This window comes from Podarcis cretensis (assembly GCF_951804945.1).
Source record: "Podarcis cretensis genome assembly, chromosome: 8".
Taxonomy (NCBI): Eukaryota; Metazoa; Chordata; class Lepidosauria; order Squamata; family Lacertidae; genus Podarcis; species Podarcis cretensis.
In genome coordinates this window covers 28902322-28925882 of record NC_137177.1, presented here as the reverse complement: position 1 = coordinate 28925882, position 23561 = coordinate 28902322, and the positions used below count along the sequence as shown (strand labels likewise).

The following is a 23561-nucleotide window of genomic DNA, read 5'->3' as shown; positions in this document are numbered from 1 at the left end:
TCATGCTGCCTGAGGCTGATGGGAGTTGGAGTCTGTCATCCACTGGTGGGGCACAAATTTCCCACCCCTGACTTAAGTGGGATGCATCTGTACTGCAAACGTGGTTGAGCCTCATGTATTTTATCTTTTAAGTTCCTTGGCTCCTTCAAAGCTTGTAATTAAGGGATAAAAAATGCAGAATGTCAGAGAGCAATTACGGAATAAGGAGCAGGATTGGATTTTGTCTGTTAAAGGTAGGGTTGTGTTTAAACTCATGGGGACCTTCTCAGCCACTGTTTATTCTATATTTAAGAGCAATGACAGATATCGTAAGCAGTTATATTGTGCCTCTGTCCTCTATACAGCTCTAGGAGCATCACTGCCATTTTCTTTAAGCCACGGTTGTGAATCTGGTGCATCACGTTTTCCATGTAGCAGAGCAGGGTTCCTCTTTCTGCATTTTTCTCACAAGAGCCTTGTAGGTGGGTGAGGTTAAGAACTCATTGAACGGGCAGTTTTGACCCCTGACCTTTCTCAGAGTTAATTTTGAAATCAGGTCTCCCTTCTTAACGTTTGACAGCAGCCTCTCAAAGTAATGGCTGCACTCAGAACTCCCATCCAGTCCTTTGGGAGAGCGCAGGGACGAGGAGAGGATTTTTGCACACATTAGTGCTAATGTGTGGGTCTGAAAGAGACTCAGTTCAGTTAACTTTAGAGAAGTCAGCAGCCTTTCTTAAAAGCTTGTAGAGGCTTAAGTTGTAAGGTGAGCGATTGACATGCTGTCACTTAACCTGCCTAAGCTGTGTCCTCTGTTAATGTGGCCTGTTTGGCAGATCATTCAAGGTTTTATATATCATGTTTTTTATAAGCCAGGAAGTTGCAGTCACTTTCGCATGAACCTGGGATCGCTCAGTTGGTAGAGCATGAGACTCTTAATCTCAGGGTTGTGGCTTTGAGCCCCAACGTTGGGCAAAAGATTCCTGCATTGCAGGGGGTTGGGCTAGATGACCCTGGTGGTCCCTTCCAACTCTACAATTCTCTGATTGCTTTGGCATGAGGAGCTTGCTATATACTAAGCCAAAATTCTCCATTATGTCAGTTACAGACAAGGGCCATAAAAATGCTTCCCTTCTGGTGTGTTGTAAGCTCAGTGCTCGTTAGTCATGCAGGCTTTCTGTAGCATCCACACAACACTGTTAGCATCAAAATGCTAATCTGTAATCTTTTGTCCTTTATCTTTTCCAGGGAAAAAAACTGATTAAAACAAAAATAGTAAGAAACCAGATGAAATTTGCAACGTTAAAGCAACCTCCCCCCTGCATACAAAGATCCAGATTTTTAAAAAGGTACCAATTCATTTTAAAACACAGAGAACAGAGTCCAAGGCAGCCTCCACTTTAATTCTACCTCCACCTGATAAAGAAAATTCATAGAAAAGTGAATGGTAGGTAGTTGGGAAGCCTTGCAAGGAGCAGTGGGGAAGGCAAGCAACAGTCTTCTTGCTTAAGACAAAAATGACCTAATAGAGCAAATGAAGACCCTGCTTGTTTAGAATGTAATCTGGGTTTTCTTCTTGGCACAGCTGCATATTTTGCCAATTGCAGCTTCTGGACCCATTAACAATACTCCATATGATATCATTTATTTATTAGGCAATGTACAAGTTATAAAGAAACCAGCATGCAGAATAAGTATGAACACTACATATATACCTAAGGTCTGCATCAGTTTGTTTTGAAAGTCTGCATTAGGGGCATTTCTCTCTCACTGAGCAATTATGAGTTAGTGTTTAATGACTCTATTGCCTTCCGAATCCTCTGTGAATAACAAGTCATAACATGACTTCTCACTACTGTCTGTTAGAGCAGACACGCTCCCACCTGGGGATAGGTGGGTCCAACTCTCTGCAGAGCAGCAGGCCCCCAAGCAGCCATGGTAGGATGGGCTCATTATAAAGTTGCTTTCATCACCAAGAAGCTTCTTTTGTAAAGATGTTTTGCCTCTCCCCTGAACAAAGAGGTGAGAAATGACTTTGTGACCCTCAGAGTCCTGCGTAAACATTGGCAGGCCTACCTGGCTGTCCTCAGTCCCTTTATCAGAATTGCAGACGGCCTTGTTGATTTTCAAACAGAGCCCAGCAACAGATTGATTGATACTCTTCAGAGGCTTCACTTCCATTGTACTCTGCTCTAGCTGAGGATTTATGTTCTCAGAGTCACAGGACTGCATGAAGGAGCTATAACAAGAGGGTGGGCATCTGTGTCTTCTCTGAGTTTTGGTGTCCTTGCTTGTAACTGTCAGGCTTTGGCTGCTTTGAGGAAACAAGGTGGTATGTTTTTCTCTTTCCCAACCACTATTTTTCTCTCTCAAAGCCAACTCAGAAAGAGTTCTGTGATCAGGATCCCTTTTCTCCTCTAGCTGCTGAATGAATTTTAATAACTGAGGATCTTCTGTCTCCGCAGCAGAGTCTCTTCTTTCAGTTGGGAGGATGCAAGTGGTAGTCTGGGCTTCAGGAGGGGTAGAACTGTAAGGAGAAATGTGTAAATCTGGTGTTTGTTGGGTCCATCCTCCTCCTTCCTGAAGCATGTCAGCTGGCAACAAGGTTTTTCCGCTCCTAAACAGTCCATGGTTGTTCACCTTGGAGGCACGGTTTGATGCAATAGCCAGCCTTCTGTTTCGATTGGTTTTCTTTTCCTCTGCAAAAAAACAACCCCAAGCTGAATCTGAACATAACCAGACAGATCAAACACACAGCCTGTACAAAAACTTAGTATGATGCTGGAATGGCAAATACAAATCAGCAGCCTTCCATGGGCAATTTTTAAAAAAATAGGTATCACATAATTGCTTCCATGACAAACTGCTCAACCCTTGCCTCTGGACAGATTAGTAACACTACAAAACTACCAGTCCCCTCTGGAATCACTATTGCCTCAAAGACTCAGAAGAACTACCCACCCCAGAGGAATCCACATGGGCACCTTTCTTTGTCATGGGTTTCTGCTACCAGTTGTGGGGGGAGGCCCAGAACAGTGACTTATGCAAACAACTTGCACATGGACTCTGACACATGCGAGTGGATGAGTATATAAGCAAAAGGTACTGCAGCTTTTCAGAAAAAGTGTGCCTTAACCACCGTAAGTTTGGGAAAGCTTGATGTAGCAGTCCCCCCAAAAAAGACACTACTGTTGATAACTGATAGAAGAAACATTAGAAGTGTTGTTATAGGCTCCCCCTTTTTGCAGATTTGTATCCTGGAAATGAAGGATTGTTGCATGCAAGGTCTATGTTTCAGTATGTTTTAAGTTACTTTAAATTAAAAGGGCAAGAGATTTCTGGTGTTGCTGGATGGCCATGAGTGCAAGCAAGATTTTCCCTATTTAAATCAGGCATAGGCAAACTTGGCCCTCCAGATGTTTTGGGACTACAACTCCCATCATCCCTGACCACTGGGCCTGTTAGCTAGGGATGGTGGGAGTTGTAGTCCCAAAACATCTGGAGGGCCAAGTTTGCCTATGCCTGATTTAAAAAGTTGACTCCTCTAAACTCACTCCACTGGCCCCTAAGCAAGTCACTATTCTGCCTTTACCCACCCACCTTCCTGCAATATGAGGGCAATGGGTCTGATCAATATTCTGCCTAAAAGGAGGACTGTTCAAGGAACACCAAGAAGTTTAGTGCTGCACCATTGTTGCTGCCTGGCAAGTTAATCCTCAGACTGATACCAGCAGACCACACTCTTATTTCCCCCAGATCTCTGCAGCTCTCCCGTCATACCCTTTCATGGGATTGCAATCAACGAAACAGCTGGTCTGTCCTTTTTGAGAAAAGTGAAGTGAAAGCAAAGTAGGGTCACTTTTTGCTGCTCTTCTCAATTACCTTTTCCCATCTGCCTCTGGTTCCTCATAGGATTTTTCAAGTGATTCTAAATTTGATGTAGAGTGGGCAGTTGCTACCTCCTCTCCACACCCTTGTTTGCAGACAATGGAGAAGCAAAGCTTTTTAAAGGACATTGTGTGGTTTTGTATAGTGTTTACACAATGCAAGGTGCAATGGAAGTGTGAAATAATAAATCCTCTTACAGAACGCATTGCAAATGTTGTGCAAGTTATTAAACCCTATACGTTCCTTTTCATTGCTGTTGGGATAATGTGCAAACTACTGCACCTTAAGCATTTTAGCCAGCTTCGCCATGCTGGTGCCCTGCAGATGCTTTTGTATTGCACGTCCCATCAGCCTCAGCCAACATGGCAGCAGGGTGACAAAGGCAAGTTTAAGCTTTCCACTCCATGAAAAAGAGTCTTGTGGTTGCACAGTAATAAAAGTTTTTGAACAGAACACACAAGTTCCAAAGCCCACAAAATAAAACACGATGATAGCAGTCTCAGTATAGTAATGGAGAGGTGGTCTACATTTAAGAAATGGTACAAGCTTGTTGGAAAAGAGTACTTTTCCCTCCATAGGACAGCACATCTGAAGAGTTAAATATTTAGTCAAAAGTAGCATGGCTTGCATACCACTTCTATGTGCCAATCCAGCTAGGACATGCGTGCCCATATCTATCCACCAGGCATACAGGTACAGAGCACTAATCAGATATTTCACAATCAGTCGTGCATGAAAATGAATGAGATTGGATTTGGTCACTGTGCTCCCTGTCCCAAGATGCTTGGCACTATTGCTGTGTACCTGACCAGAGGCCAGACACGCAGCTGGATCAGGTCTCTCCTCACAAAGTCCAGCCTTGGGGTATTTGACTGCAGTTCCAGCCTATATATTTTCATTCACATGAGTAAAAATCACACCAAAATTTTAGAGATTTGTTTGGTTAAAATTTAAATAGGGGATCTAACCTAATTTGCTTTAAAAACAGAAGGCACCCATTCAGCTGAACACCCAGTGCTCTGCTTCTTGACAAATCCAATACTGTAAACAGAGGTGCTTCCATTTGTTTTCGGCATATGGAGTCAAGTGCAGCAAAAGCCCCACTGACACGTTGCTCATGTATAGGGTGCAAGCAGGTACAGTAAGGGAAAACACTCGTATCAGATCCTCAGAACTCTGCCCGGGACTTGCGTCTCCGTGGCCCTGCTTTGCACCCAGGTTCCTGCTTGGCTGAAATGCACCCTTGAACTCTTAATGCCTCTTGCTTACCTGGATGAAGAACTGAGAGGGATGTATGCAGAAACTAGCCTACTGCACAAAGATATCATTGACATTCATTGACCAGCCCACTTTACCTCTGGCTCCTCCCACCCCTGGCATGTGGCCCTTGAAAAGTCCAATGAGGCACTCGGACTGAAAAAGGCTCCCTGGTGTAGAACAATGAATGCTTTAAGCCCTGTCATCCACCCACAATCATTGCATATGGTTGTGGAATCAGAAATCCCCATGCACAACCCCCTGCTCACAAGTAGGGGCTCTGCCCAATTGGGGCACTTGAATATTTTTCCTGATAGCATGTACCTGCTACTCATGAGTGGGAGCTCCTGCTTTGAGCTTTTCTGCTCACACCACCACATGCAACAGGGTTATTTGCAGGGAGAGAAGAAACATGATGTCAGATGCAGTGCTCAGAGTGCAGCTCTACACCTTACTCTAGACATGAATAGGGCTGCAGACTGATCTGGAAGAGCCTGGAGCCAGACTAGGAAACCCACATACCTGCAGATGCTGCTGGATTCCCAGTTCCCACCAGCCCAAGCCAGGAGGCAAGGGTCAGGGATGTTGGGAATTGTAATCCAGAAACCTTTGTAGGGGCGGCACAAGTTCCCTAGCCCTGACCTTAAGTATTTTGAGCATCACATCCAGAATCCTAAGTTCCAGTTGCCCAGCTTCCATCCATGACATGTTCTGGCTTTTGCCCTCAGCTAGAACACAAAAAAACACCAACATACCTGCTTGTTGTGTGCTGAAGAAGGTGGAAATGGTGGTTTGCTTGGTGCATTGAAGAGGTGCTTTTGTTGGAAGAGGACAATGCAAAAGTTGGTTCAGTGCTCTTAATACTGGCTTAGCCATGAAGCTCTGGGTGGGAAAGCAGAAATTCTGTGTCAGAATACATCACCATGCAGGAATTCATCCCTTTTAATAGCAGTTGTTGGGAGTCACAGGTGGGGAGTGTTGCTGTCACACTCAAGTTCTGCCTACAAGCAACCATGAAAACAAAGTGCTGGGCTAGATGAGCCTTCGAGTGTTTGTTGTGGGGGAGGAAGGGAAAGGAGAATGTTAGCCGCTTTGAGACTCCTTCGGGTAGTGATAAAGCGGGATATCAAATCCAAACTCCTCCTCCTCCTCCTCCTTCGGCCTGATCCTGCAGGGTTCTTATGTTCTCTTCCTTATTGTTCAGAACTGATTTATTCCCATAAATGTTAATTCCATGGGAACATGACTTGCACGTAGGCCCTGTGACAAAGTGTTGCAGCACCTATTTAGGGGTCCTTCCAACCAGTCATGGCCCTCCTCCAGGACAGTGTTTGTTCCAGGTTTGGGCAGGCCCTCAGGCCAGACAGCCTGCACGGTGTCTACCTCCTCACTGCACATTTCCCAATATTAAGTGATGTCCCAAGTACACACCAACCACAAACTCACCAAGTAGTCTTAAAATGATCATCTGGCACCCAAAAAAATCTCCACCATATGCAGATCTGGGACCTTACAATGTGGAGTTATAAAAACATATTTTCAGGCTTGTTCCTCCATTACCTGTATTTTGCGTTTTTTAAGGGCTGATGTATCCAGCCAGACACCACAAGACTCAGGCTGCTTCTGCGCTGGGCTTTTGGCCTTCTGTTTCATGAGCAGTTTGTCTTCTGTGTTCAGATGATGCAAGGCTTTCTGCAATCTAAGAAAAGATGAGAGGCATGCATACTAAGTTATACCAGTCTCTGTGGCTGCAGAGGAATGGTTGAAAAGTATACACCTGCCCCAATAGCTTCAGGGCTGAAATAGGCAAGGGATAAGACCAGCCTATACTGTAGTATTGTTTCAACACGTTGATACCATCTGCTTCCACACCCATCTCCGTGGTTGGTTGGATGCAACCTACATTGTAAACAATTCTGCGTCTGACAAGGAATGTGGAAAAACAAATTTCCCAGGAGCTCAGCCCTCCCTGTTTTATCCTATGAACCCAGCCAGGTAGGTTAAGCCAAGAATATGACTAGCCCATGGTCTCCCACCAAGTTTCATGGCTAAGTGGCAATTTAAAACTTGCATCTCCCTATTCAGCTACTTAAAGAACCTGGGTGCCTGCTGGATCGGCGACATGTAAATTCCACAGCAGCCACCCATAACCTCAAAATGCTGAAGACCTCCCCACTACCTCTATCAGTTGCTATCGACTGCCAAATCTTTTTTAAAGCCTTTAATTGGTTTTATATATTTTTTACAGCCTCCCACCTTTGAAGGAAGGGAAAGGATTCTCTAACAGCAAACTCAGTTCGCCAAGCACTGACTTATGCTGCCATCCACATTCAGTGAAGCCCCTGTGTAGTGGGAAGGTGGTTGGCCTGAGACCTATTCCCCACTCAGCCACGGAGCTCGCTTGAGCCAGTCACTTCCTCTTCACCTAGACCTATTCCACGGAGGTGTAAAGATAAACCGGGGCGACGGAGAGCCCCATACACCACATGGAGCTCCTTGGAGAAAAGGTGGGGTGGAAGAAACAAGACGGAGGTCTCGGCAGGCTGAAGGAAACCCAGAGTTTTGCATACACATCTGCATATGGTGGAGGGAGCGTAGGAAGACCAAACTATCCCAGGAGAACTGAGCATGCTCAGTGGGCACTGAATGCTTCCTGGTAGAGAGGATGGCTGGCAACATTTTGACGGTGGTCCTACTTGCAACCTGTTTTTAAAAAATAAAATAAAATTCCCACCCTTCCTCCAAGGAGCTCAGAACAGCGTGCACAAAATTCTCTCCTCGCCATTTCGTCCCGCGGAGGCTGAAAGAGAAGGAGCGGCCCAGGTTTTTCAGTGAGGGCGGGATTGCAATCTGCGTCTCGGAAGCACTACACCGCCCTGCCTCCCTCCCTCCCTTCGCCCACCTTGCATTTGCAACAGCATTACCTGCATCCGAGGAAGCGCCAACAAGAGCCTATCCCACCAGGAGACTTTGCGCTTCAGCCCAGACTTGCCTGTTGCAAAGCGATTCCCAGAATTCAACGTTCCCGCGTCTCAAGCCCCGCCCGTCGCCCTAGGAAATGCCCAATAGCAGAACAAGCAGGAACCTTGCCCCGCCCACTAGCCTCTTCCCGCCGCCTTGCCACGCCCCCTTCTCGCTCGCTCTCGCAGCTGCGCCCAGCGGGTCTTTGTGAATGTTTTGCGACGTTCCGAGCTAGTCGTCTCTATCCCCGCATCCCTCCGCACACTCTCGCCAACACACACACAGCCCCACCCGCTGCCTGTTTACTTTGCAAGTAAGCCCAGGCCAACGGATGCAACAGTTTTAACAGCTATAACCGCGGAGATTACTCCCAGGGGTCCAAGACAACTCTCATTGTGCCAGAGATCTGGACAGACACACACCAAATACGAAAGTGGCTGTGTAGTTCAGTTTCAAAAGTAATCCCACAAAGAGCCAGTGTGGTGTAGTTGTGAGTGTGTCAGATTAGGAACTGAGAGACCAGGGTTCAAACCCCCCACTCAGCCATGAAGCTCACCAGGTGAACTTGGGTCAGTCACTACCTCTCAGCCTAACCTACTTCACGGGGCTGTTGTGGGGGTATAAATGCAATAAACAAATTAAAAAGTCAAAGCAGACGTGTTGATTCAGAAGGTGGAGCAAGAGGGAGGGGTACAGAATCCACAATCCATACTGGGGCAATCTCCCTGCATTAGGCCCACACATGACAGTCAATGAGTGTACAGCCTGTGTACACAAATAGCTGAGCTGTACACTCCTATGTTATTCACATGTAGCCTTTGATGAGTGTAGTCTGTACCAGTGTACACAACAGACTGAGACAAAACAACTGAAAACATTATTTCAGTATTTCAATATTTTGTTGGAAGCTGCCCAGAGTGGCTGAGGAAACCCAGAGAGATGGGCTGGGTATAAATTGTTATTGTTATTGTTATTGTTATTGTTATTGTTATTGTTATTGTTATTGTTATTGTTATTGTTATTGTTATTGTTATTGTTATTGTTATTGTTATCAGCTGGGAGAACATGAAGACAGGAAACCCACATTTGGCCACAGTCTTAACCCTACACTGTGGGGGCAGAAATTCAAAGGAGATTCTGTTAGGTACTGCACAGGTTTCAGGAAGCACCACCAAAGGCTGCTTTGAAAAAAACACAAAAGCATACATTCTTTATCAAACAAGCTTTACTTTTCATGATGTATGACACCAGTATTTATATTTTTGTCTGTGCTGCGGATTTTATTTCCTGCATATTTTAACATAGGTTTTGATTATATTTTACCACATTTCACAGAGGACAGAGAAGGAAGTGCATAGCAGCACAAAGTTAAAAGATGTAGGGACAGCAACCATCAACCTAGATGACTCTAAGGGGAATTAAGACAAATTCATGGAGGATAAGTGCAAGTAGATAGTGTTTTCGAGGTTACCAGCATGAGTCTGACCAAGCTGCGGGGGGCAGTGGAGGACAGGAGTGCCCGGCGTTCTCTGGTCCATGGGGTCACGAAGAGTCGGACACGACTAAACGACTAAACAACAACAACAAAAAGTGCAAGTAGATAAATGGGTACCATTCCATCAGGAAGGAAAACGGCGTTTCCGTGCGCTGCTCTGGTTCGCCAGAAGCGGTTTAGTCATGCTGGCCACATGACCGGGAAGCTGTACGCCAGCTCCTTCGGCCAGTAAAGCAAGATGAGCGCCACAACCTCAGAGTCTGTCACGACTGGACCTAATGCTCAGGGGCCCCTTTACCTTTTTTTAATACTACCAAAGGCAACCAGTCACAATGGGTATATATTACATTCTATATTGGGGCAGGATATGCCTCTGGGTCCCAGTTCCTGGGGAACATAAATAAGTGAGGAGAGCCATGCTGCCCTCATGTTCTTGCTTGTAGGGCTTCCCCTGGACATCTGGTTGGCCAGTGGGGGGATGCTGGACTAAATGGGTCCTCTGGTCTGATCCAGCAGTGCTTGTCTTATGTTCTTAGAACAGGAGCTCCCAAGCTGGTCCCTGGAGCATCCATGGACTGAGAGCTTCTTTCTTCACTATCTGTAAAGTTGTGGAATTCCCTCCCCACAGAGGTGCTTTACAGCTTTCAGTGACTGCTGAAGACACACCCATTTACCCTGTCCTTAGATGTATGAGGTATGTTTCCAGGAGCCACCCTATTCCTCTGACTGGAATTTGTTTTATCTGTTTCTAAGGGCGGGTCATCGTCTCAAGGTGTACATTTTAATCCACATGTGTGTCCACTACCCACGTGTCTCCCTAGGGCGTAGGCACCCACCCAAGGCAAACAAATACTATTTATTTGTTTAGCCAAAGCCATCACAAAAGATAGAACACTCCCAAGAAGTTTAGGATCTTTCTACTGGACAAACAGAGGGGACGCAGGTGGCGCTGTGGGTAAAACCTCAGCGCCTAGGACTTGCCGATCGCATGGTCGGCGGTTCGAATCCCCACGGCGGGGTGTGCTCCCGTCGTTCGGTCCCAGCGCCTGCCAACCTAGCAGTTCGAAAGCACCCTTAAGTGCAAGTAGATATATAGGGACCGCTTACCAGCGGGAAGGTAAACGGCGTTCCGTGTGCTGCGCTGGCCCGCCAGATGCAGCTTGTCACGCTGGCCACGTGACCCGGAAGTGTCTGCGGACAGCGCTGGCTCCCAGCCTCTAGAGTGAGATGAGCACACAACCCTAGAGTCTGGCAAGACTGGCCCGAATGGGCAGGGGTACCTTTACCTTTACCTTTACTGGACAAACAGAAGCGGGCAGCAAATGACAGAGCATACGCTTCTTGATCTAAAGGGTAGAAGTCTCCCTAGCAAAAGCCTAGAGTGAGTAAGAAAGGGAGGGGAAGGGTATACCAGATCTTGAAGCAGGGTCAAAATGAGGCTTTATGTCACGCAGGTCAAAAAGCCAGTTTCGCACCCCCTCTGTGCACATTTGCGTACACACATATACAGGCTGGGAGCCTCAGTGGGGCCCCTCTGGAGGCTTCACCCAGGGCAAAAAAAACTGACTAGAAGCTACCCCCCCATAGCTACAGCTTTTCTTGAAGCCTAAAAGAACACAAAGTCTGGGATGAGAAACGGGTAGATCTACTATGAAACTAATGAAGCTTAAGCTTTAGATGTTATAAGAATTTTAAGGTCTTAGATAGGTAATAAATGTCAAAACTGTTAGATAATCACTCAGATGCTTGATATCACCAGTTCTGCTTCAAAAACATCACGGCTTCCACCTCTCACCCTTTAAAACTATCTATTCTACACTCTAAAAACCAATCTTTCCATCTTTCTGTACCAAAAAGCAAAGCTGGGCTGAATTTCAACCCATCACCAAACACCAGAATTTAAGAATTAGCCTCCTATGCTTGCAGATACATTGCCTTCCATGTAGCCATAAACTGGCAGAGTTGGAAGAGACCCCGGGGTCACCTAGTCCAACCGTCTAAAATACAGGGTTCACAGCAAGATTTGTACTATCAGAGAGACACACGCATGTAAGTACAGATGCACAACTGGGAAATGCCCTATCATGCAAACACACATGTGTACTAAAGGAAAAAAGAAGGAAGGGGAAGATTAAAGTACCAACTTCATATAGAAGCCTTTAACAAACCTTAAGATAAACAGTTTTAAGAGGGAATTTACTTTCTTAAATGAAAGAGTCTAAGGGGTGCTTATAATGCATAAAATACCCAGATTGGGCAAAGTTTCTAGAGAAGAGTTATAAAATAAAGAGTGAACAATTTCCTGAACTTGCATCATAAGGGTAAGCCTACTATACAGGATAGGAGTAACTTAAGGGTTAAAATAAGCACACACAGAAAGTGAAAAGGGGTGAGAGTACCTTCCACACCAAAAGGAGTTGTAGCAAACACTCCACCCCCCCCCCTTTGCAGTTTCCTTATGAAAGGAAGCTTACTTGGGAGTAAATTTACCTGTTAAGGCACAGAAGTAAGAAGGGGGGGACTGAAAGAGACTGAAACGAGGGCGGGGGGCATTTTCCAAGAAAAGAGGTCAGGAAATCCTGGCTGACCTTACAGAGACTGATATTGGGAGTCAAAATGGTTTCAGGGAGTCAAAATGGTTTCATGAGGTCTTCCTGTGCTGCTCCAGACATTGGTACATTTATGAACATTTATTATATATATACAGTATATGACCTTAAAAGTCTATTACAGTACCAAGCAAACACGTACATAAATATATAAACCAAACCATGTCTGGAACAGCACAGGAAGACCGTGCTGAAACCATTTTGACTCCCGAACTGACCAAATGTTTTTTTCTGCAAGGAGGGAGGGGGTAAGGGAACCTTCCCATTGTCTCAGGAATTTGGTAATCACCATTTCAAAGGAATGGCCAGACTACCAGGAAAGGCAATCAGATAAGGCATTATCAGATAACCTGGCAGACAGGAAAAACAACAACATTCAAATTTCTGTTGTAGACCACCTTTTCAGTAATGTAGGTATGATGTTTGTGGGGGGTGGTCTTGGGTTACACCCCTTCTGTGATGTATGTATGATGTATGTATGGGTGGTCTTGAGCTCCAGGGCAGGGAATTTAAAATGTCTATATAAGGGCAGGCACACCTTTGTTCTGGGTCCTCCTGCGTGTGAGAGGAGCACCCTGTTGCAACAGCTTTAATAAAGATCAGGTTTACTAGCTGCTTTGCTTCTCAATATTCTCTGGTTGGCCTCTGTTATCTTCTCCTACCGATAGAGAACCCATTTAAGGACCCTATATGGGCTCTTGGATACCCCATAAGGAAAGAAGGGCAGATTTTGTTTACAATACAGAGCCCCTGATCCCGTGGAGGCCCCAGAAGCAACATTAAACCCAAATTGAGTTGCACTACTCAAGTTGATTAATTTTTTGCATTTCAATCATAGGGACCAACTCCCACAAACCATAGAAGAGGTTCAGATTGGCACACACCATTATTATTATTATTATTATTATTATTATTATTATTATTATTAGTGGCATCTGTAAAAATACAATTTAAATTGTAATAAAACACAATAAATGAACTATTGGAAGCAATGAAAATAAAATGAAAAATCATACAGCATCTAACACATCCCATTACAACAGAAAAGTCATTAACTGACCCTCAAGACCCTTAGCAATTTTCAAGTGGTCCATGGAGAAAAAGTTGGGGAACAGCTGTCTCAGAACTTACAGGAGAGTGTTCTTTGCCAAAGCTGCTAAGAGAGTCTTTGCGATAAATTGGGTGAAATAATTAGCTGTTTCTTGAGCTGAAGGCCAACTGACGTAATAGTACTGGTATGTTACTGAAGTCTAACTACTGTGTATTTTTGTTATTTTCCACTGGAAAGACTTCCAGTGACCTTTACTTAATGTAGATAAATGGACTTTGAACAGTGAAAAAGAAGCAGCTTGTGAGACTCCTCAATTTTATCTCCCCTCTCTCCTAGCCAGTGGCGAAGCTGCATGCTCTGCTACTGGGGGTGGCGAGCAGGCAGGGGCGTAGCTGGCGCCCCCATGAGGGCATGCCACTTTCAGGGGCATGGCGCACGTTCTGGGGGCATGGTGCACCGCCTGTGGGGGCTTGGCGCCCAGCGTGGGGGGTGCGCAGCTTGTGTCCGGGCAATGGCACTCTACTGGAATAGTGATGCTGGGGGCGGTCCACTTCCTCTGCACTCCCGTTCCTCCGCCAGCGCTCCAAGCAGGTTACTCAGGATGCCTTGCCAGGCAGTGCTAATCCTGGGAACAGCACTGCCCACTATCCAGCGGAACTGAAGAGCATCACTCCTTGGCAGCCATTTTCTGATCTCTAGTCCTCCATAGGAAGCTGCCCTGTACTGAATCAGCCGGTTGATCCATTTGAGTCAGCATGGTCTACGCCCAGTGATGGGGAGCTTCCAAATGCATTTTAGGCATCTTAATTTCGCCCGCAGGACTGTTTTCCCCAAGCCACTCTGTCCTGCACCTGCTGTTGTATATGACATCAGCTGTGGGATGGGTAAAAATGGAGCTCCCTGCCAAAAGTGGAATTTGCCAAACCCCTAAACCTTTGCCTGTGTGGCTTGATTTCAGATTGCCCAGGGCAAGCAAAACACTTTACCTAATGGCATGATGATATCAGGCAATTGACAGATGAGCAGCTACATCCACCTGCCCAAATGGCCTGCAGGCTGGGCCCAGCTCCCCCTCTCGGACTCTTGATCGATGCTGACAGCGCTCCATGATTTCAAAGTGGGGACATTCCCAGCCTTATCTGGAATTGAACCTGGGCCCTTCTGCATACAAAACAGATGTTCTACCACAGAGTTACAGCCCTTCCCTGGGATCTCTGCAGTTCTTGCAGTGGGGATGGTTGGAGCAGACATGGCCAGCCCTGCCCCTGGGCACAGTGAGTCACAGGTATCCACATTTTCCTTTTCCCTCCTGGCTTCCCTGCAACACACCAACCTCTCTGCTCCTCTAGATTGCAGGCTTGAAAAGTCCACCTCACTCTTACGTACCAGAGGGTCGGAATAGGCACACTTCCACAGGGGAACTTGCAGCAAAATCCTCTCTGCTCAGAAGTAAGTTTCAGGCTAGGGATCTCATACTCCTAATGGCTTAAAGAGAAGAAGGCGGAAGGGGTGTTCCAAACCACGGGGGCAACTACGGAAAAAGCTCCCTGTGACAACCTTAGTGGATCCAACAGACCTGCAAATGGGGAGGTAGTCTTTAAGAAGATAATTCCATCTTCTACACAAGTTTTTTTTAAGAGCAGGACAACAGAGGTCCTCCTTTGCCTTGAGTCCCCCTGCCAGGAAGGGAGAATCGTAGCCACTTGGAAGATGCTTTCAATACAAAGTCCGACCATTCGCCTACCTAGTTCAGTCAGGTATACCTGGAGATTTATTTATTTACTGCGTTTCTATCTCACCTTTTTCTCTAAGGAGTTTCCATGGTTCTCCCCATCCTCATTTAATCCTCACAACAACCCTGTGAGGAAGGTTAGGTTGAGAGGCAGTAACTGACCAGAAGTTACCCAGGGCCAGATTAAACCCTGCAGAGGCCCCTAGGCAGTCAAAATCTCAGGGCTCGCAAATTATTTCCTAATATGATTTTTTTTTTTACCAACCAACAATTTTAATAAATGAATTTTATTATTTTGATTCATTGTTGTGGGGGCCCTAAAAGGCATGGGGCCCACTCTGTGTATTTGGGAATCCGGCACAGAAGTTACCCAGTAAGCTTCATGGCTGAGTAGAGATTTGAACCCTGGTTTCTCAGGTCCTAATCCAATGCTCTAGCCATTGCACCACCACTGGCGCTCTGTTCCAGGGATTGAACCTGGGATTGTCTGCAGGCTCTACCACAGGGTAGACTAGGGCTCAGACAGACCGTACCATAGGGTATCCCTAGGTCTAACCCTAACAGGAATTAGAATTGAAGGTCTGTGCCCCATTAAAAAGCAGTGCATTCAAGATGCACAGTTTGGGGTGGGGTATTTTGGCTTCCCCCCCTCAGGCCCCCACATGTCTTGGGCTGTCTCTCTGTCAGGCATCCAGCCCAGACAGGGTCAAGCGACCACATAGACTTTTTATCAACTATTTAAACATGGCATACATTTAACCTTGCTTTGGGCTGTCTGGCTGGACCTTTGCACAGCGGGTGAGTAGAGGACGATGGACTCAGCTCTTGGGGGTACTGATAAAGCCTGCTCAAAAATCAAAGTCCCTTGATTCATCCCTCTCTGTCCCCAGGGACTCTGATGCAGGGACTGTCTTCCGATTTGCCAGGCTGGGAGGACTGCACCATTATTAGACTTGGGAGATTTTACTCCCGCCAAGTTTCCTTCCAACCACCAAAGAGGAATATCTCTTCTGCACATTGGAACAGGGTTTGCTCACCTGTGGCCCTCCAGATGTTTTTTGACTCAAACTCCCATCAGCCCCAGCCAGCATGGCCAATAAATTATCCAGCAATTATCTGGAGAGCCACAGATCACCCCCCACCCAAAATAAAACTTTTTATGCCAGGGATGGGGAACAATTTTCAGTCCGAGGGCCACATTCCCTTATAGGCAAACGTCCGAGGGCCACATGTGAATAGTGGGTGGGATCAGAAACAAAAGTGAGCGGAGCAATGAATTTGAGTTTTGCCTTTGTCCAGTACGTTGATTCCTAAACACAGTCACACATCCCTCTCTATCCTCTGTCCAGACAAGGAACAGCCATCATCAGATGGACACATTCCAGCGATGCAAAAATACATTGGAGGCTTTAAAGCAGAAAAAGTACAGAGCAGAGTCAGTGAGGGGTGTGGCTTGTAGAAAGTCCTGAGGCCCAAATGGAGAGGCCTGGAGAGCCGCATTCAGACCCTAAGCTTGAAGTTCCAAACCCTTGTTAATAGGGGATTAGACCAATTGACAGAGGATAAGTCTTTCAGTGGCCACACCATGTGTAGATTAGGCACAAGACATTGCACTCCCTTCCTTCTGCACTTCTACTTCTGTTGCTGCCTCTCCCTCTCCCTGACCTGCACAGTTTTTGCTGCTGCCACCAGCGCTCTCAAAAAGTGATCCCAAAATTACAGGGGCAATGTCACCTCTCACCCTGTTGCCGTGCTCTGAGGAAAGGGTCTGACATGGGTGGTGGTGAGGAGCAAAGATTTGGTCTGCTGAAGCAAACAGAAATGACTAAAAACCCTAGCAGCTCCTTAAGAGGAACAAATAGCATCTAACAAATTAACTTTTAACATGTCTACCCTGAAATAAATCCCCTGGAATTTAACAAGGTTTTTGCCCAGCTAAGTGAGTATAGAATTAAACTATTAATAGTCTTTTAACTAGTGTTGTTGTTTTTTAATAGCATTTTCTATTTAAAGTGGCCCAAGATTATTTTGTTATTTTTAGACATGGGACTTATTTGTGCAGCTAATTAGCCGCCTTGTTTTTGCACAATTTCTGGACTTTCCTGGATCAATCAGGCTGCAGGACAGCGGGGCTGTTGGCGCTGGGTTCGTTTCACTCCGGCTTCCTGCTGTGGGTTGCAGAATGGAGGCAGGGTGCAATTGCTTATCGCATGTGAGCAACAGGAAGGAACGTTCTTCTGTGGTATATACAATGACGCACCCTCCACACCACATCTGCTTTGAGGAGTACCAGCTGGAGTCAAGGCAAGGAGTCCAAAAGGGGCCAGAGGTGCCTGGGGAGCTCTCCTGAGCAAGTTCTGGGGGTCTCTGCCAACCCAAGGGCCACAATCCTTCAAAGGCAACCTTCCAAGGGCCACATGCCAGTGATGGGCACGGCAACAAAAAGGAGATGTTTCTACAGGCCCATCACAAGCTATGTGTTTCTTTTTAAGCCATGCAAGGGCTAAAAATGCAGAAAACATCGTGTCTAAGTGGGCCTTCATCTGCTTGCAGTAGCAGGCAATAGAGGGCAAACCCCAGTTGGACACTCTGCTTCCAACAAAGCTTTCCCAGCTTGGATGAACAGAGGTCACATCCTTACTATACATTTAAAGCACTCTTAGTCATGGAAAATCCTGGGAACTGTAGTTTATTAAGAGTGTGTGCACACTCAAAGAATGACCTCCAAACCCTCCTAAACATCTTCGAAGAAGCTTACAAAAAGCTTGGCCTATTGCTCAACATTCAAAAAACCAAAGTGCAGCACCAGCAAGCACAAAACAACTGCTCTTCAGTGCCACAAATCCAACTCAATGGTGTAATGTTGGAAAGTGTTGATCACTTCTCCTACCTGGGCAGTTATTTTTCCACAAGGGCTGACACTGATGCCGAAATCCAGCATCACCTGAGCTCTGCGAGTGCAGCTTTCTCCCAATTGAAGTGCAGAGTGTTTGAGGACCAGGACATTTGCAGGGAAACCAAAATGCTCATTTACAAAGTTATTGTACTACCAACCTTACTGTATGCCTGTGAAACGTGGACCACTTATAAACACCATCTCCAACTCCTTGAAAGATTCCATCAACAGTGTCTCTGAAAAAAATTACACATCACTTGGGAAGACAGGCGAACTAATGCCAGTGTACTGGAAGAGGCAAAGTTCACCAGTGTCGAAGCATTGATTCTTCAACATCAACTTCGTTGGACTGGTCATGTTGTTTAGATGCCTGATTATCATCTTCCAAAGCAACTACTCTATTCCGAACTTAAAAATGGAAAGCGTAGTGCTGGTGGTCAACAAAAGAGGTTTAAAGACTCTCTCAAGGCAAATCTAAAAAAAATGTAGTATAAACACCAACAATTGGGAAAAACTGGCCTGCGAGTGCTCCAGTTGGAGAACAGCCTTTACCAAAGGTGTCATGGACTTTGAAGACGCTCGAACTCAGGACAAAAGGGAGAAATGTGCTTTGAGGAAGGCACATTTGGCAAACCCTCACCATGATCAACTCCCACCCGGAAACCTATGTCCCTACTGTGGAAGGACGTGTGGATCCAGAATTGGCCTCCACAGTCACTTACAGACTCATTGTTAAGACTGTGTTTATGGAAGACAATCTTACTCGGCTACGAATTATCGCCAAAGAAGAAGAATGGGGGCCAGGGATGAGCTGCTGTGCTCACTAGGCCTGACACCCTGCCTAGTCTGTGCAGATCATACTTTTAGTAATAAAGAGTTAACTCTAACTTGCATGATGTGATTTACTGCTGGCTCACTTGTGACAGAGGAAGACATTCAGTAAAATAAAACTACCATTTTCAAGCTTTTGGGACCCTTCCAGGCGACCTGTTAGTATACATCCTGATTTGCTTACATGGTGATTAGACTATTCCGATTTGATCCTTGGGAGGTTATGCAATAATGAGCATTTATCCTGAGTTACTTGCATGCTATGTTTACACATCTTCCCATTAATCATTAGTTTATCCCATACTTTTCATTAAATTTCCCTGTGACGTTCCTAACCACAAAAGATCCAGTTGTTCTTTTTAAGTGGGTCTGTTGTCCTAGGGCAACAGAGAACCTTAATTCACTTTAATTGCACAACCCTAGTGTTCAAGTATGGGCTTAAATCCTTCCCTTAAAATCAGTGGCGTAGCGTGGGGGGTGCAGGGGGGGCCGGCCGCACCGGGCGCAACATCTGGGGGTTAGGGTTAGGGGGCGCAAATCCATGGGTTAGGGGGCGCAAATTACTTGCCTTGCCCCGGGTTAGGGGGCGCAAATTACTTGCCTTGCCCCAGGTGCTGACAACCCACGCTACGCTGCTGCTTAAAATACTGACCGTCTGGAGGCAGCTTTTATGACTTGAAAGAAAGAAAAAATGTGATGATGGTTCTTCAACATCAATATCAACATCAATAAATACCCTAACAGTCCAAAGCTCTTTGGGGCTTTTGGCTGCTATCAACAGACATTGTCAATCATTTAGCAAATGTCATGTGTAATCTGCCTGATAAATTCTGCTTTGGTTTCTTGGGTTCAGAATATACACAGGAAACCTCCAGGCTGCTGCAACCACATGCCTATTATACAAACAGTTGTTTCTGAGAAGAGGAATTCTTATTAGGCAATAGCCCTGATCTCCACCCAAACCAAGCTAAGCCAAGCACAAAGCATTAGCATCAATTTAAAAAAAACAAGTCTGGATATCGAGGGAGATGGCTGCAGTTTGCAAGCTTGGTTTGCATGGATAAAAAGTGCCAAATTCAGAGCCTGGCATCTGCATTCCAAGGCTGCCTCTGAAGTACCAGAGCTGAGGAAATATTTTCTGCAAAAGCTCCTGCAGAGCCAATCTGGGTATAGTATCACAGAATTGGATAAGGTTTTGTAGGTGATCTAGCATGGAATATTAGGTGGCTCTTAGACAAAATTCTGGCAGCTATAGACTGAAGTGGAGTTACATAGTGCTAAAACTCTGTTTGAAGCCCACCCCCTAGTTTCAAAATGAGCTGCAGGGATTATCATCTAATCTTCCTCCACACACCCCATCATTCAACGCATATGGACTAGAAACATAATTTTTAAAAACATTCTCCAAATGTAAACTGCTATTTACAGCATGCTGAAAAACAAAAAAACCCCGTGAATTTCATTAGAGGCCATGTTTCTGTTTACTCTTGAAGGAGCTGCAAAATCATACATCACTTCCTGAGCCTTACAATGTGATGATGTTCTTTTCCAAGACAGAAGTATTTCAAGCTTGATATGTCTTGTAATATTTTTGTAACATGGGCCTATTTTTAAGGATGGTCCCATAACTTTTTTTTTTTTTTTAAAAAAAGCACTTGAGATATATGCAACGGATAAAAGAAGACATTGCATAATTGTGCCTGTGGAGTGTGACTGGTAAAAATTGGGGTGCATTAAGAATGGTTATGAACTGTTAAGGAACAGTACTGCTGAAATCCCCACTTCTCAAATAGATTACTCTTGCTCACAAATTGCTGAGCAAGAAAAACCTGCTGGCTGTTGTCACCAAGAGGCTCACGTGTAACTTGTCTCCCACACATGTAGAAGCAACTCTTAGCTTTATTAAAACTGAAAAATAGCTCCCGAAGGCTGCCAATGGGAATGGAGAACCAGGGGTGCAAGCATCTGCTTAATCCTTTCCCTCCAGCTGTTTTTCTGCTCAAAATCAATCCCTCCAGCTGCTTTTCCACCCAAAGGGAAAAGAGAATTATGCTGCTGTTCCTCTGTTCCCCATCAGTCTCCTGTGACTTTTTCTTACAAACAAAACAAGAAACTGTTGCGGACATCTCTGATGGAGCCCCAGGAGACTTTGGCCAAAACCAGACAATGGATGGCTGGCTTTTCATTGGCACTGGCTGCAAATCTGAGGGGGTTCTTGGCAAAGGGACCTTGGTTATTATATAATAGGTTCCCCCCTGCCCCCCGATTTGTGGGATAGAATACCATATAACAAAGCAGTGGGCTTTATTTTTTTTTAAAGTGACAGAGCCCCTGTGGGTGCCTGTCTCCCAGTAGCTGCCATTTTAATTTATCTGCAATGCCCCAAAATACTATGTCAGTCTAAGACATTGTGGGGGAAACAAAATGGTAGCTACAATAAAAACTTAAGGACATAAGGTGAACTTGGTGGGATCAGACCAAAGGCCCAGGATCCTGCTTTTACAATGGCCAAGCAGATCCCTATGTGAAGCGAAAGAACAGGGCCGAGGTTCAACAGCAACTCTCTCCAATTTCATTTTTTTTTCTTTTTTTCTTTTTTCTTATTAATTTTTTAGAAAAATTTTCTTTTACAGATTTAAATAACACATTCACATCAACCATAATGCCAAATTCTTTTGGACTTCCCCCCGCTTCCTCCACAATCCTCATAATTTTATATTTATTTCACATTTCCTTTATAATTGTATTGCCAGTTAATTAATCTTTACAACTCTTATCCCTCCCACAATACCCTTTCTCATCACAAAGCCTCTTTAAATCCAACTAGCGTTGTCTGTTCATCACAAATATTTTCCAGATAAATCGTAAACTTTCTCCAGTCCTGTGTGAACTTGTGATCTTTCTGGTATCTAATTTTTCCTGTCAGTTTATCTAGTTCCGCAAAGTCCATCAATTTCCGTCTCCATTCTTCCAATGTTGGTAATTCTTCTTGTTTCCATTTTTGAGCCATTAAAATTCTTGCCGCAGTCACTGCATATTGAAAAAGTTTATAATCACTTCTATTAATTTCTCTTCCTGTAATTCCTAACAGGAAAGCTTCTGGTTTCTTCACAAACGTGTATTTAAACATCCTTTTCAACTCATTATATATCATTTCCCAGAAGCCTTTTACTTTCTTACACTCCCACCAATTTCAACTCCTAGCAACTATTCAGCAGCATATTGTCTCCGACACTGGAGGCAGAACATAGTCATTATGTCTAGCAGCCATTGACAGCATTATCCTCCATAAAGAGGATGGGTATCATATCATAGGTGGAACAGACTCCCTCAGGAGATGGTGGACTCACTGGAGGCTTTAAAGCAGAAATTAGATGGCCAACAGTCCTGGATGCTTTAGCTGAGATTCCTGCAATGCAGGGGGTGGAACTAGATGACCCTCAGTGGCCCTTCCAAGTCTACAGTTTTATGATTCCTCCCTTGCAATGCTCTGGACTGCCTGAGGCATTCCAGCAAAGCAAAATGGCAGCCCCCAGCTGAATGATGACTGCTATACCTAGGTCTGCCCTGCAAGCGGGGGGGGGGGGGGAGCGGAGGCCATGCAGGCAGCAGTGTGAGGGGGCTCTGCCAAGGTGCCAGGGCCAGATGTTGGATCTGCTTCTCATCTACTGTATGCAGGAATATTTCCCTCCTCAGAAAGCTGCCTGCACACTGCAAGCATTGTGGGAGACCCTGCGGAGCCTTTTCCTCACCAGCGGCCAGATTGTGACACCCCCACCCCCCAAAAAAGACACAGCTGGTTACAAATTGGGAGTGTCAAATGGCAGATCAAAATTGCCTTCCTTAGTCTGCCTTTCACAGAACTGCTTTTTGATTTCAGTTCCATCTGGATTCCCCTAGTTTGATTTGCTGGTAAGCTTTGTTACTGCTGCTGGATAATTATTTGTCATTTTCCTTTAAACTGCATTTTTGTTTTAAATGGTGGTGTTGCTAAGTTGTCTTCCTTGAAATCCACTCTCCGGGGAAGAAATGAAAGTTATGAGTTTGTGGGTACCAGAGTTTATGGGTGCCAGACTCCCATAGTTCATGGATTTAATAAGTGTTAGAATTTAATCAATGCTTGAAGAATCACTAGAAGTCAGATTCTTAACAGCTGGACTCAGCTACTATGTCAGGAGATTGCCTGAGAAATAGGTCATTAACAGAGAACAAAGACAAGGAAATGGGCTATCAGCAAAGCAAAGACCCTGTTCCAGCCCCGCCCTGAGATAGTGAGCAGAGACAAAAGGAGAGCAGTTCTTTAAGAGAGAGCCAGTGTGGTGTAGTGGTTAAGAGTGGTAGTCTCGTAATCTGGGGAACCGGGTTCGCATCTTCGCTCCTCCACATGCAGCTGCTGGGTGACCTTGGGCTAGTCACAATTCTCTGAAGTCTCTCAGCCCCACTCACCTCGCAGAGTGTTTGTTGTGGGGGAGGAAGGGAAAGGAGAATGTTAGCTGCTTTGAGACTCCTTAAAGGGAGTGAAAGGCAGGATATCAAATCCAAATCCAAGGTTTCAGTGGTGGAGGTGAGGATTTGCCCTAGCAGAAAAGGTTCCAGTTTGTTGCAGCAAGATGGAGAGAGGGGCTGGAGCACAATGTGGACTGCCTGTTTGAATTGGAAGGTTGACAACAATGGGAGAGAAAGGACTCTATTGGAGTGTAGTGCTTTGAACCCCTCCTTCGTAGGCTCAGGTCATATATATGTACAGTGGTACCTCTGGTTACGAACGGAATCTGTTCTGGAGGTCCATTCATAACCAGAAACCGCTCGTAACATGAGGCACCATTAGCAAAAGCGCACCTCTCTATTTCCGATCACATCCTGGA

At 45.4% G+C, this 23561-nt stretch overlaps 1 protein-coding gene across 1 annotated transcript in view; it reads right to left on the bottom strand.

The window, feature by feature from the left end:
- Positions 1–1611: 1611 nt before the first annotated feature.
- The window catches only part of LOC307222458 (membrane progestin receptor alpha-like), a 31088-nt gene continuing 9138 nt past the window's right edge, over positions 1612–23561 (bottom strand). The window contains exons 2-4 of the mRNA XM_079987750.1: positions 6682–6820; positions 5877–6003; positions 1612–2675 (exon numbers count right to left, since the gene is read on the bottom strand). Of these exons, the coding sequence (XP_079843876.1) occupies positions 1762–2675; positions 5877–6003; positions 6682–6820 (1180 nt within the window). The 3' untranslated portion in view covers positions 1612–1761. The remainder of the gene's footprint in view (positions 2676–5876; positions 6004–6681; positions 6821–23561) is intronic.